General features: G+C 44.4%; 1 protein-coding gene across 1 annotated transcript; it reads left to right on the forward strand.

Moving 5' to 3' along the window:
* Window positions 1-577: 577 nt before the first annotated feature.
* On the forward strand, window positions 578-3,058 carry LOC127467899 (transcription initiation factor TFIID subunit 4-like; the record flags this gene model as incomplete). Its single annotated transcript, XM_051780483.1, has 2 exons — window positions 578-600; window positions 821-3,058. A coding segment is annotated over exon 2 (1,683 nt), but the record flags the coding sequence as incomplete, so codon positions are not given.
* Window positions 3,059-14,777: the final 11,719 nt, after the last annotated feature.

The raw sequence follows: 14,777 nt of genomic DNA on the forward strand, positions 1-14,777 counted from the left end.
GGCAGAAAATGACAAAACCTAATACCACCCAACTGTTAAGCAGTAAACTGTTGTTATTATGTTTAAGGGGCAACACATTATTTCCTTTTTTTGCAAAGGCAATCATGCAAGAAGTGGTTTTTACCCTTTTCTTTAACTAAAAAGTAAGTTATAAAATCTCGATTTTCAAAAACTTCATTCTCTGCTAACTCTGAGATAGGGGCAAAAAGCATGAAAACCCATCTTTCTTTAGGTTTGAGAGATTGATAGATTAGTGAAAGGATTTTTGTACATAGGGAGGCTGTGTTTATATGGTTTTCTAGTACTGTATGTAAACGCATTACCTCTGTTTTAAGGAAAGGCTATTGTACCTGGCCTGGTAGTTGCCAGCATGGGTTGTATACAGTCCCGAGAGGGACTAGTTTTGCACCACTGGAGGCATTTAACTGGCACTGAAACATCTTTAGAGAGGCAGGAGTTATGAAGGTTCTCTATAAATATATGGCCTTTGCACGGGCTGCTCGGAGGGAAGACTTGGCCGAAGTTTGGCTCTTTTCAAATGAATACAGTGTTACAGGTTATGTCGATTCTTCATAAAGAGGAGCAGTGGAACGAAGTAGCGTATGCTGAATTGTATTTGGTTTTTAAACCATCTGGGGCTGCGGGGCCGGCTCCTCGGAGCACCTGGAGTGGCTGCATGGAGACCGGAGGGGCGTCCCCGAGCGGCTGGGTGGTGGTGGTGGTGGTGTATTCCTGGAGCCTGTAGGCTCATTAAAACTTCTCTCTTATCTCATCTCATCTCCTTACCTAATTGGGCCTGAAGTCTTTTTTTTCTCCCTAGGTCTTCTAGGCAACAATTTTGGCAGCCTGAAAAGTGGAAAAGCGGGACCTGTGGCTCTCCAGATTGGAAAATTTCATCCTGCAGGAAATTCTTCTTCGGCCGGCATATTTTGGAGAATTCCCGCACTGATCTTGAGAGGCCCAGCTGCTCAAAAACCACGCACGGAAGTGAGATAAAAGAGCAGCTTTTTGTTAGCAGCTGCGAACTGCTATTTCCCAGGAATAGGGAATACAGTGGGACTGGGAAAGGGAAACTTAAGACTTGGCCCAGAAGTTGCAAAACTCAGTGTTTTTCCCAGTCTGTGGGCGAAAGAGTTTGGCCGGGGCGGGCAGCTGGACTGTCTGTGAGGTTTCGGTAAAGGCAGGGCAGAGGGAAACTCAGGTGTTTCGTGTTTTGTGTTGGCCACGGGGGCCGAGCGGGGGGACGCCTCTCCGTGTGTTGAAGTACTGTGGTATTGCCTGAAGCCGGCAGTGGCGCTCGGGGAAGGAGTTTGCACAGTGCTCCTGGGTCTGTGAACTCTAATCCCTGTGCTACTCCTGTCTGTATTTTGTCATCATGGGTTGTACGCTGGCCAAGGAGAAGAAGATCCCTAAGGGATTCCCTCTGGCTTTGGGGGGGGCCGCCCCCTCAGGGGCTGCGGGAGCGATGTCTCCCGTAGCGGCTTCAGGCGCGGTCGCTAGCGGGAAGGCGGCGGCCCCCTCAGGAGCGGCGGGGTCGGTTCCGGCTGGAGCCGCCCCAGGGGTGGTGCTGACTGCCGGCGCGGTTGCTTCGGCAACGGGGGCTGCCGCCCGCACAGGCATAGTTGCGGGCGTGGACGGCTCCGTCCCCGCAGGGGCCGACACGGCCCCGGGAAGAGGGGTGGAACCGCCCACTGCGGCCGGAGCTGTCCCCATGGTGATGGGAGGCACCGGCGTCGATCTTAGAACTGCGGGAGGAGGAGCAGGGGCGGTGCCTGCAGCCGGGATCACCGCCTCGGCCGACACGGGACCCTCCGCCTCCGCCATTGTGGGCGGAGCTGGAGCCGCCCCCTCTCCCCCATCACCGCCTGTCCTTTGTGGTCGCTATCCCCCAACCACAGGGGGCATGGTCACTTCGGCTGCGCCGCCCAGTTATGTAGGATTTCCCACTGTGGAAGGGGGGAAGCAGGAACTGGAGGGATTTCCAGCCTCTGCCCCATATCATCAGGGAACGAGCACTCCAAGCAAGAGCAAATCAGTCCCGGCCTCCGACAGGAAGCAAAGGCAGGGTCTTCCCCCCTTTGACCCCTCGAGCGTGAAAGTCGAAACTCGAGACAGTGATTTTACTGACACAGATACAGAAACCTCTGATGGCAAATTAGATAGTAGCACGGAGGAGAAAAAACTTCCTGTAGTAAAACCAAAAACAAAGGGGAGGAGAGTCTGTGAAGCCCTAGCAGATCCCAGCCCAGTGGCTAGAAGAACGAGGACAAAGGAAAAACCTGTGGTAGAGGCTCCCTTAATACAGGCTATGGGTAACCAAGGCCCAGTGTTAATAAAGGCTCCTTTTTCTCTGGTTGAATTGCAGCAGTGGAAAGCTTTTGTTGGAGCATATAGAGATAACCCAGATAAAGTGGCTAATTATATGGAAAGAGCAATTAGAACACAAAATCCAGATTGGTGTGACTTAGAAGTGATGATGGATACATTACTTGACTCCACAGAGAAGCAAATGGTTAAGCGAGCTGCTCAGTCTAGCATTGAGCTACTAATAACAGGTGGAGTACTCACAGGGAAACTTAAGGATATTTTCCCCCTAGAGGACCCGAAGTGGGACCCTAATTTACCAGAGAAAAAAGAAGCATTGAAACGCTATCAGGACTGGGTAGTGTATGGTTTCAGGCATGGGATTCCAAAGGCAGTGAACTGGTCAAAGGTGGATGAAGTAAGACAGGATAGAAATGAGTCCCCAACAGACTTTCTGAATAGGCTAAAAAAGGTTATACGAAAATATACAGACATAGACACGGAGTCTTGTTTCGGGGAAAACTACTTGGTCTATTTGTTCATATACCAGTCTGCGGATGATATAAGGAAAAAGCTGCAGGAGGTAGGGGGCAGGAAAGATATTGGTAAATTATTGGATATTGCTTGGACAGTGTATCGCAATAGAGATCAGAAAGGCAGGGCAAGGGTGCCGAAGCTAGAGGAAGATACCTGCCATGTACTCCACAGAAGCAGTAACTGTCAGGAACGCCGCAAACATAATGCCTACCACAAGTATGATTTGGCAAACGATCGATGTTTTTTCTGTAAAAAGAAGGGACATTGGAAAAGGGATTGTCCAGACTTGAAAAGAAGTGGAAATCCAGTCCCTCAGCTGTCTGTGAACCGGGATGCATGAAGGGGACCGGAGGATTCTTCCCCAGCAGAACCTCTGGTTATAGCTAAGTTGGGGGAAGAAGAAGTTGAATTCTTGGTTGATACAGGCACAGCATATTCTCTGTTAAATACCTTAGAAGGGAAACTGAGTCGTGATACTATAACTGTGGTTGGTGCTACAGGGGTAAGTGAAACCAGGCCTTTCTTTACACCTTTGAGATTTAAATTAGGTAAACACTGGGTAACTCATCAATTCCTCTATATGCCAAACTCTCCCAAGCCTTTATTGGCTAGAGACTTATTGGAGAAATTAGAAGCTGAAATTAAATTCTGCAAGGGGGGGGAAATAAAAGTCATAATCCTGACACTAAATATATCAAGGCAGCTACCTTCTTCATACAGGAGAACCACAGAGAGATCCTCACAGATGGATGAGAATGAATGAAAATGCTGTCATCCCTATAGTGTGGGCTAGCGAGTGTCCTGGGAGATCCAAACAAGCAGAGCCTGTAAGCATCACACTCAAACCAGGAGCAACACTGGTAAGACAAAAACAATACCCCTTGAAGCTAGAAAACTGTAAAGGGTTAGCACCCATAATTGAAAATTTCTCAGATTTGGGTTATTGGTAGAACATGAGTCCAAATTCAACACCCCTATCCTACCGGTAAAGAAGGCTGATAGCAAGAGCTATCAATTGGTCCAAGATCTGAGGGCAATCAACAAAATAACCAAGGACATATACCCAGTAGTAGCCAACCCCTATACCTTATTGACCACATTAACAGATGATTTAGGGTGATTTACTGTGCTTAATCTCAAGGATGCCTCCTTCTGCATTCTCCTACATAAGGACAGTCAAGAGCTTTTTGCTTTTGAATGGGAAAATCCCGAGACAGGGAGAAGAACTCAACTCCCCTGGGCAGTTCTACCGCAGGGCTACAAGAACAGCCTGACGATATTTGGAAACCAACTGGTGAAAGAACTGGACGACCAGAGAAGGTAGCAACCAGAAGGAGTTGTCCTGCAATATGTAGATGACATACTAATTGCTGCCAAAAGTCAAGACAAATACATTGAGCTCACTGTAAGTCTTTTAAACTTTTTGGGACTAAGTGGGTATAGGGTATTGAAAGAGAAAGCACAGATTGCAAAGGAGATAGTCATCTATCTGGGGCTTGAAATCTACCATGGACATCGACAGCTCAGCACAGACTAGAAAGAAGCCATTTGTAGTCTCCCAGAGCCCCACACCGTATGAAAAATGCAGGCATGCCTAGGAATGATAGGATGGTGTCACCTGTGGAAAGTTAACTATGGGTTACTAGTCAAACCCCTATATGGAACACTAAAAGCAGCCAAGGAAGGAGTTGTAACATGGACAGATGAGACCAGAGCCACGTTTAAACAGCTGAAGCAATCTTTAATGTCAGCTCCAGCATTGAGACTACCAGACCTAACTAAGCCTTTTGAACTGTTTACATATAAGCAACTAAATGTTGCTCTGGGGGTATTATCACAGACCCTGGGAAACCAGCAAAGGACTGTGGCCTACTTCTCCAAACATCTAGACAGTGTTAGCCAAGAATGGCCGGGGTGTCTGAGAGATGTAGCAGCAACTGCTATACTGATCCAGGAGGCCTGAAAACCCACCCTTGAGCAGCGCATTGTCGTGTATGTACCCCATGCAGTCCAAGCTGCACTTGAGTAGAAGGGGGGCCACTGGCTGTCCCCTAGCAGGATGCTTAAATACAAAGCTGTGTTGTTGGAACATGATCATGTTACCGTGAAAACAACATCTATTGTAAATCCTGCTATGTTTCTGTCCTCAACATTGACTGACAGTGTGCCTGAGCATGACTGTTTGCAGACCATTGAGGAGGCCTATTCCAGCAGACCAGACCTGAAGGACGTGCCTCTGGAAAACCTGGACTGGGAACTGTACACGAACGGAAGCAGCTTCATGCGGGATGGTAAGAGAATGACAGGATATGCAGTGACAACCAAGGATGAAGTAATCGAGATGAAGGCCTTGCCAGCAGATGTGTCATCCCAAAAAGCAGAACTAATTGCACTGACAAGAGCTCTAGAACTGAGCGAAGGAGAGAAGTTAAATATCTAGACTGATTCTAAGTACGCATTCAGTGTTGTACATGCCCATGGAGCCATCTGGAAAGAGAGAGGGCTACTAACTGCCCAAGGCAGTGGGATCAAACATGCTGACCAAATCCATGCACTCCAGAGTGTTTGGAAACCAGAGGACGTGTCTATCATGCATTGCAGATCTCATCAAAAGGGGAAAACATCTCTCGAATTGGGAAATCATTTTGCTGACCAGGCAGCAAAAGGGGCTGCAGAAAAGGTATCCTAGCAGTAATACCACAGAAAGAAATTGTTCTGTCAGGGTTCACCCCAAAATATGATGAGAAAGACCACCAGTTAGTTAAGTCCCTTAATACTGAAATCAAAGAAAGTGGATAGGCTGTTACACCTACAGGACAGGTTGTGATCACACCCCAACTTCTTAGGGAGATAGCTCTACAGGAACATGAGGCTACCCACTGGGGACCAGAAAATCTTCTAAAACATTTGAAGAAGATAGTAATAGGGACAGGTATGACCGAAGTTGTGCAATCCATTGTAAGTAAATGTGAAATCTGCAGGCAAAACAATCCTGATACAACTAAGAGAGTGGTGCTGGGGGTAACAAAGGCCAGGGACCTTCCAGGAGATTATTGGCAAATAGATTTTGCTGAGTTACCACTCAGGGAGGGATACAAGTACATACTAGTACTGGTTGACACCTTCAGTGGATGTCCTGAAGCTTGCCCCTGGTTCACTAACACAGCAAGGAAGTGGAAAAAGCTTTGCCCAACCATATAAATCCAAGGTTTGGGGTTCCTCTAGGAATGTCATCAGATAGAGGGACACATTTCATTGCAACAGTAGTGAAGGAGGTTTGTCGTGTCCTGGAAATTGTCTGGGGCCTGCATACTCCCTACAGACCTCAGGCAAGCGGCAAAGTAAAACGTGTAAATGGTACTCTTAAAATGCAAATTGGTAAAATTTGTCAGGAAACATCCATGTCATGGGTTCAGGCTTTGCCTCTAGCTCTGTTGAGTATTCACATACAACCAAAATGGAGAGATAACCTAAGTCCTTATGAAATATTATGTGGGAGACCATACCAAGCTCTACATATTCCAGGGGACATTCACATGAGGGGGAAAGTTGATCTACAAAAGTATTTAATGGCTGTAGGCTATACTTTACAGAAACTCCATAGATTTATTGAGTTATCCAGACCTATAGGACTGGACGCCCCTGCTCATCAGTTCCAGCCTGGAGACTGGGTCTACGTTAAATGGTGGGACAGTGACCCACTGCAAGCCAAGTGGAGAGGACCATTCCAAGTCCTACTGACTTCCCTCACTGTCATCAAAGTTGCTGGCAAAGGACCCTGGTTTCATTACTCCAGAGTAAAGAAAGCTTCAGTTCCTGGAACAACTAGCAAATCAGAGCCTGACACAGATGAAGAGGATGCACTAATAAAGTAAGAGAAGTAGTAAAAAGTTTACTCAACCACATAATCCCAAGATTTGGGGTTCCTTTAGGAATGTCATCAGACAGAGGATCACATTTTATTGCAGTGGTAGTGGGAGAGGTCAGTCAAGCTGTGGGAATCACTTGGGTTTTGCACAGTCCCTATAGGCCTCAGGCAAGTTGTAAGGTCGAACACATGAATTATACTCTCAAAACACAGATAAGTGAAATTTGCCAAGAAACTTCCGTGATGTGGGTTCAAGCCTTGCCCACAGCTCTATTGAGGATCTGCATACAGCCAAGATGCAGGGGCGATATAAGTCCTTATGAGATATTATGCAGTAGGCCATACCAAACTCCACATATTCCAGGAGAAATTCACATGAGGGGGAAAATTGATTTGCAAAATTATTTAATGGCTTTATGATCTACTTTGCAGAAACTACAGATATATGTCATGACATCCAGACCAATAGGATTGGACACTCCTGCCCATCCATTCCAGCCTGGGGACTGAGCCTATGTTACATGGCGGGACAGCTATCCTTTGCAAGCCAAGTGAAGAGATCCATTTCAAGTTCTACTGTCCACCCTCACCGCAGCCTTGGTTGGTGGCAAAGGATAGTGGATTCACTACTCCATAATTAAGAAGGCCTCTGCTCCCTGGACAGTAGAACAAAAGCAGATAAGATAAAAAGAAATGTCATTTAAACTACTCTTTTTATGTGTACTTTTTATGTGTACTTTTTATGTGTACTGTTGGTATCCATGAGCCAAGTTTGGGACCAGAATTTACATTTGACCCTAGTTCAGAATGTTTCTAATATTTTTCATAAAAATGACTGTTGGATTTGTACTCAAATTCCAACAACTGGTAAGAAAAGACCTTTGACTGAAACAAAATTCAATGAGGTCCACAAACTCCATGACCATACGACACACATGACACACACAGGCTCAGGAACTCTCACATCTGAATGGTGTAGACAGATCAAGAGAACCTACCTACCTATAGCCCTAAGGAGCTTAATCCTTAACCATGAAAACTACATGGTTCCCTGCATAGTTGTTAATGCCATGGGATAGGTCATTCTTCCTTCATATTGCCATTAAATTAAGTCCAGAGTGAAACTAACACTAGAACTTATAAAGGGATTGGCACAAATACCCTTGAGAATGACCCCCACACACAGAGTTCAGGATGCTACTGGATATGCAAAAATGAAGCATGAAAAGTTTTACCCTTTAATAAGGATGGGGCCTGTGTTCTTAGAGCCTTAGTTCGAAACATAACGATATTCCATCGAATTAATTAACAAGTTGGGTGGGTAAGAACTTACGTAAAAAGAATAAAAAGATCCAATAATGCCCCTATTGATCATCCCATGGCCTTTCACAGTTTTGTTAGAGCTCTTATTCCTTCTTCATAAGTAAGTGAATGAGAAGAAAGGGATTGTCAACATTTCAGCCACTACTGAACACACTGAGAATCGAACTTGAGATGCATTCACTGCACTAGACACGGTTTGTCTAGTGTAGTTCTGAAGAACAAAATGGCTCTCTTAGGTACTGTTGTTAACACCAGTTGCTGTACTTATGTATATCAAAGTAAAAGAATTGCCACAGATCTTGCAGAAATTTTGAAATAAACTCAAACCCTACATCGGGTAGCCCTTGATTATACCTCTTTAGGTTTTGAAAACATTTGTCACAAACTCACTTCATGGTTACCAAATTGGACCTGGATAAAACAGCTTTTTGTGATAATTATACTTATCATTTATGGGTTTATATTGGCTTGCTTTATGATTCAATGTTGTTATTCGTCTTTATGGTTCAATGTTAAATATAGGTAGTAGAAAGTTAACAGGATGAAGTCCTTTAAAGCCTCTAAAAGGGGGAACTTGCAACTATAAAGAATAATGTAGCTCATTAGTGACTATAATTTACCAATGTAGCCTAAACTATGTAGTTTATCATTCTTTGTTAAGGGTCTCAACAGGCAGGAATTTTAATGAGGTAGAAGGTTCCTCTACTGTGAAGCAGGGACACAAAACTAGCAAACTAGTCAAAGCTGGTCATAGACCTTGACACCATTCCAGAAGATGTGATGCTGTGCCAAAAGCAAGGGATCAAGAAAAAGACAAACTGAGGAAGACAATGGAGATGACCACCAGGGGTTCTTCATGACCACCAACAGATCCTCAGATTCAAATTCAAGGGGCATGTCAAGGGTGGAACAGTGGGTGGAATGGTTTTGGAAGTAGGAGGAACATTTGTAATTAGGTAGATGAATAAAGCTATAGATCCTTTTGTGATTCAACATGCACAATTTGGAACACATTTCCTGTGCATCCACCATGCTACAATAAAGAATGCTTGCTTTCTAGTACTCAAAAGAGTCTTAGAGAGTTCTTTTTCTGGCTTTCCTGGCGTCACTGCTAGGAAAAGTGTGATAGGGTGTGCCACCACTCTTTTGGTTTAAACCCAGCTGGAAATTAAGTTCCAAGCAGCTATTCCCTTCTCTCCATCCCCTCCAGTGATAAAGGGACAAAAAGGCAGAGATTATGGGTTGAGATAAAAATGTATTGAAAAAAGAGCAATGAGATATTGAAAACAAACAGTAACAGCAACAATACTAATGACAATAGTGTATAAAAGGGGGTGATTACATGCAAAAATGCTTACAGAAATCTGACTAACCTGATGTTACTAGAGCCTGGTTCCACACAGTTTCCCAAGACAAAGGAGGAAATGGCAGATGCTACCGCAGCCTTGCCTCTTCCTCCTGTTCTGAAGGCCCTACTTCCTCTTCATTCCTCACTAAGCAAGCTAATTTGGTCTTGGATTTCTTCTTCTGTATAGGTGCAACTGTCACTTGCACGAGTTCTTCCTCTGGTTCACCTGCAGTTTGTGTGGCCACGGTGCCTGTTGGTTTGCTTTCCTTCCCCATCTGCCTGAAGGTGCTGTCTGGTAACAAGCAGTGCCCAATAAATATTAGCCAGAGATTGGCACGTTGCATAACTTCTCACCTCTTTGGAGTTGCCACAGCATTTTTCCTTCACATATTCTATCACATCAACAGGGTTCTGTAATTGTTCAGGGATATGTTCAAACACACTGCTGCCAGACACAATGCAGCTTTCTAAGACAAAAGGAGTGGGAACCGTTAGACACACCATGACTGCTTTTACCAACCCTATTCCACCTGTTTGAAACTCAAATAGTACATGGAGAGTGACTATTAATTATGGAAACTTGGTACAGTCATCCTCCAACTTGCAGTTACAGTACCAAATGTGGTTACCCTCATGGAGAGACTCAGAAAAAATTTACATCCCTGGAAGGTGGCATTGAATCTTGTTAATGCTTTCTTTTTACTGGCCATTGCTTCAGAATGTCAGGACCAGTTTGCCTTTACCTGGCAACAAAAGCATCATACCTTTGAAGCATTGCCTCAGAGATTTAAAAGCAGTGTCTACATTTGATACCAAATGGTGGCTGCTGATGTTGTGCCCACCAGTTGAGGTCAGGTGCTAGTGCTTTGTACCATTATACTGATGATCTACTGATTATGTTGGAGTCACAATGAAAAATTGAGGCAGCTGCTGAATCTCTATGAGCCCCCTTACAGGACCGAGGCTGGGTGATTAATTCAAAGAAGATAGAGGGCTCTAGTAGTACTGTACATTTTCTGGGAGTAGTTTGGCATGGGCAGCTCAAGGAAATACCAACCACAGTGCAGCAACTGCACACTTTCCTGGGGCTTTCAGCGTACTGGAGAACCTTCGTTCCATACCTGGCAGTATTACTGCACTCTCTGCAGGAACTGACTAGGAAGAAAGTTGTTTGGCAATTGGTCAAGCAATAACAAGAAGCCTTTGATGCCTGCAAGAATGTTTTGATTAAGTATGCCCAATTATACATAGCTGTGTTTAAGGGTATTACAAAGACCCCAAAGGAAAATGAAGCGGGCTCAGTAGGTTTTGACTGCCTGGCAAGTTGCCTACATTGTTCCCCTGCCCCCATCAAGGAGATGGCAATATTTATTCACTGCTGTGGATAGGGTGTCAGGATTACTCTTCGCTAAATCCTTTGTTAATATCACATTCTCAAGTTCTTATATTTCAGGTGTCTTCAACAAATGCCCAGGCCTTTTCTACGGGGGGGCAGCATTGGAATTCTGTTATTGGTGTCATGAACCACCCATCAAATTGAAATTCAGTCTGAAAAAGTGCAAACCATACCTCTTCAATCTGTATTGGCAATCACCCCATCTCAAGGTGCCAGGTTAGAAGTAATTTTAGCTGAAGGAGCTGGGGCAACAGCATATATATTACTGGAAGAAGATGACATGCCTATTTTTCTTCCTTGTCACAGGCTGGCTCGTCATGCTTTGTAGACTTGCACAACATGCACACATTCTGGATGCATTTTTGCAGGATTACTACGTGAATGCTTGTGTGTGGTAACTGTTTCCTTTTTCTTCTCCACATAGCACATATAGAGCACCTGTGCTATGCCTTCACTAGAGGTTTAAATTAGACATCAAAGCACTTGTTTCCTGGAATGTAGATGTAACTGCAGCTACTGCAGCTGGGAATTTCCCAACTGCAGCTGGGAATTTTTCCAGTCCAGTTGCTGATGTGCTACCTCCTGTATCAACACCACACGCACTGTTCTGATTTTGACGGCATGTGTTGCTTCAACATGACTGCTGAATCAGTTACATTGAGAGGAACATTTGACATTGACAGGACCTGATGCATCAACTAAGGCACCCTATCAGTGGTGTCTTGCTAGCTGAGTGGTTTAATGCCTTCACACAGGGACTGGAGCATTTACCTTAAAGCGTTATATGCTATTCTTTTTTCCTATATTCTCCATTAAGTGCCTCTTCAAGTTACCCTGTCCTATACTTCTGGCCCCAGCAGGAATGGTCTCTTGAATGAGGGGGTGGAATGTTGGGAGGAAAGGGTTCTGTCTTAACATTTCCTTAATACCTTAGCTGTGGTTTGGTCATCTGGGTTTAGCTGCATGCACATCACTTTTAAACACTTACTAACATAATCAGTAACTATTAATATCTGTAAGAAAGTTCAACTGCATGTGGATCAAGGGATGTAGTGATGCTGATTGGAAGATCATTGTACATTGAGGAGACAGTGATCCACATATCAGTGAACTGGGCAGGGCAGACTCATCCCAGTGATTAAAACAAAAGAACCTGCAGGCAGATGCTACTCAGTACTGGTGATTACATCTTTACCCTGCTAGCTCTAACAAACAGTATTTAATTGTTATTTTACAGACTCTGTGTGCCTTCTTACTGTAGTCGTAATAGATCAGCAACTCCTGGTGCAAAACAGTTCCACACAGTTCCACTTTTTCAATAGATGATTTGATGAATTAACATTCATCCCTGAAGTCTGCACTTTAAGATGCTAGGATCTGTTGCTCCCTAGTTATGGTCTCTGTGGTTATTTTGGGTACCTGATATTTTGTTTCCCTAAAGATGGGAACATTACCATCTCCTGACTTGACAGAGGCTAAAAAGCTGGTAGTCACAATTCTTTCTCAGCTGCCTTTGTGTCCATTTTTGAACAGTCACCTCTTGTAATGTGTAAGGACCAATATGAAGTAATTCCTTCACATAATATTGTGAGAGAGTATCCCAGCACAGATGTCCGGTTGTATTGGGTTTACATGGCAAGGATTTGGTAGTGTGTGTATGAGGAGGTGCTGCAGGGCTGGCTTCTGTGAGAAGATGCCAGAAGCTACCACCATGTTGGACAGAGCTGGCTTCAAACCAGACACACCACAGGCCAAGACTGAGCTCTTCAGTGATGTTGGTAGCACCTGGTATCTGATAACATATTTCATAAAGGGTAAAAAATTAAGGAAGAGTGAGAAAATGTGAGAGAAATAGCTATGCACAGACACCAAAGTGACAACACCCAGTGAAGGAGAGGGGGAAGGTGCTCCAGGCACCTGACCAGAGATTTCCCTGTTCCTGAAAGATGCACCCCTTGTAAGGGACCTGCGTGTGAGCAGTTCATGAAGGACTGCACAACATGGGAAAGACCCATGTTGGAGAAGTATATGAAAGACTGTCTTCTGTGGATGAGACCCCACGTTGGAGCTGGGCAAGACCGTGAGGAGAAAGGAGTATCAGATACAAAGTGTTATGAACTGAACACAACCCCCATTCCCCCATATCCCTGCACTGTTCATGAGGAGGAGAAAGAAGAGTTGGGAACCTAGGAAGAAGGGAGGGATAGAGGGGAAAGTTTTTAGGTTTGTTGTTCTTTTGCAGTATCCTGCTTTATTTTATTGGCAATAAATTAAAACAATTTCCCCAAGCAGAGTCTGTTTTGCCCATGACAGTAATCATTAAATGATTTCCATGTTTTCATCTCAACTTACGACCTTTTCATTGTATTTTCCTCTCCCTGTCCTGTTGAGCAGGTGGAGTGACAGAGTAGCTTACTGGGTACCTGGTGTCCAGCCAAGATGAATCCACCACACCTGTCCTAGCTGTCAGGCTGTTACTTGTCCTTTTCCACTGAGAAGCAGCCCCCTCCTGGGATGCTGCAGTTGGCACCTGTGCATCATAGTGTCCTCAACTGACTGAAGAGAAACAATTGATAACAACACTGTCTTGTCACAAATGGGTCTTAAGCAGGCAGAGGAGACTAATTTGTTTCCCTTCCCTTCCAGCTGTAGCAGGAAAGAAGCCTAAATGAAGTTCCTTTTGGATATGTGGAGATAGGAAAAGGGTGTACCTAACAAGAAAAGGTATGGGGGGGGGGTGTGAGGCCGGAGTGTATTCAAGCATATCTCCATACATTTTTATAATCTTTCATTCTGCATATAAAACAGGTATTTTTCAAGGTGATAGATGTGATGGCTTACACTTTTCCATGCACGGCATTTCACATTCATTTCTGAAATCAAATGAGTTACACCATTAAAAACTGAACTGCGCCTCAGCAGTCCACAGTACCTGGCCCTCTGACCAGAGATCTCCTAGAGCCTGTCACAGTGACTTCCATTACAGAAATCAACACATGTTTCTCTCCTGACCGAACAGCTGCAGCTTCTAAAGCTTCTTATTATTCAGGGGTAGAGGGTGACTGAGGTGCAGTCTGTGAACAGCAGTGGTTTCTAGGACCTGAAGAGCTGACAACTAGCAATATCCCAGGGAGAAACTGCAACACCAATGATACTCAGACAGGAGACAATGACAAAAAAAAAAGGTAAGGATTTTCTGGAAACAAGGAACAAGGTCAGAGTACTATATGGGCTGAATGAAAGAAATCTTTCACCCAAATTGTGCTAGCAAGCTTGCAGGCAAGAGACAGGTTTGAGAGAGAAAGTAGAAGAGTTAAACAGTAAGAGCATATTAAAGGTCTGAAGTAATGTGGGGAATAGCATTGTGTTAGATGTCAGTGCAGCCATTCAGAAGACTGTTTCTGATTCTGAAACCTTTCCCAGGAGGTATTCAGCTGGAAACTGACTCCTGGATTAAGTCATATCTTAAGAAAAAAGACCAAAAAATACCTGAAAGGTAGTATCTGATAGTATTCCACCCTCAGTCTTTCTAGAGATAAAAGATACAGAGACCAGGAAGAGACAAAATCTACATGAGTCAAACCATTTTTCTTTTTGGCTCTTCATGAAAAAAGAAAAAACATTGCAGAAAATAGTTGGCTGAGTAAATATACTTTCACAGGATGAGCTGTGCCACTTAACAGTCACAGGTCTATGTTTTCATCAGCCCGGGTCCCAGTAAACAAGCTATTCACATGTTAAAAGCAGTCTGCCTTAAATTAGGTCAGGGAAGGAGCTACAACAAAGAAATAAAGCCAAGTAATGGCTGTAAAATTTTTATTTCTGGCTTTCTACCCTTCCAGGACTCTCTCACAACCCCTTTTTCCTCAGGGAAGTATTTTGGCAGAGGGGATGCTCACAGAGCTTGCGATATGAACTGTGTGGGCTTCAGCCAAGAGTCCCTCTGTGTCGCTCCCTGAGTCTTGCCTTTTTTATCTCTGTCTCCCTCCCTGCCCTGGGGA

Source organism: Manacus candei, unplaced genomic scaffold (assembly GCF_025592945.1).
Source record: "Manacus candei isolate 608988 ecotype Guabito, Panama unplaced genomic scaffold, ASM2559294v1 h1tg000014l, whole genome shotgun sequence".
In the NCBI taxonomy this organism is placed as follows: domain Eukaryota; kingdom Metazoa; phylum Chordata; class Aves; order Passeriformes; family Pipridae; genus Manacus; species Manacus candei.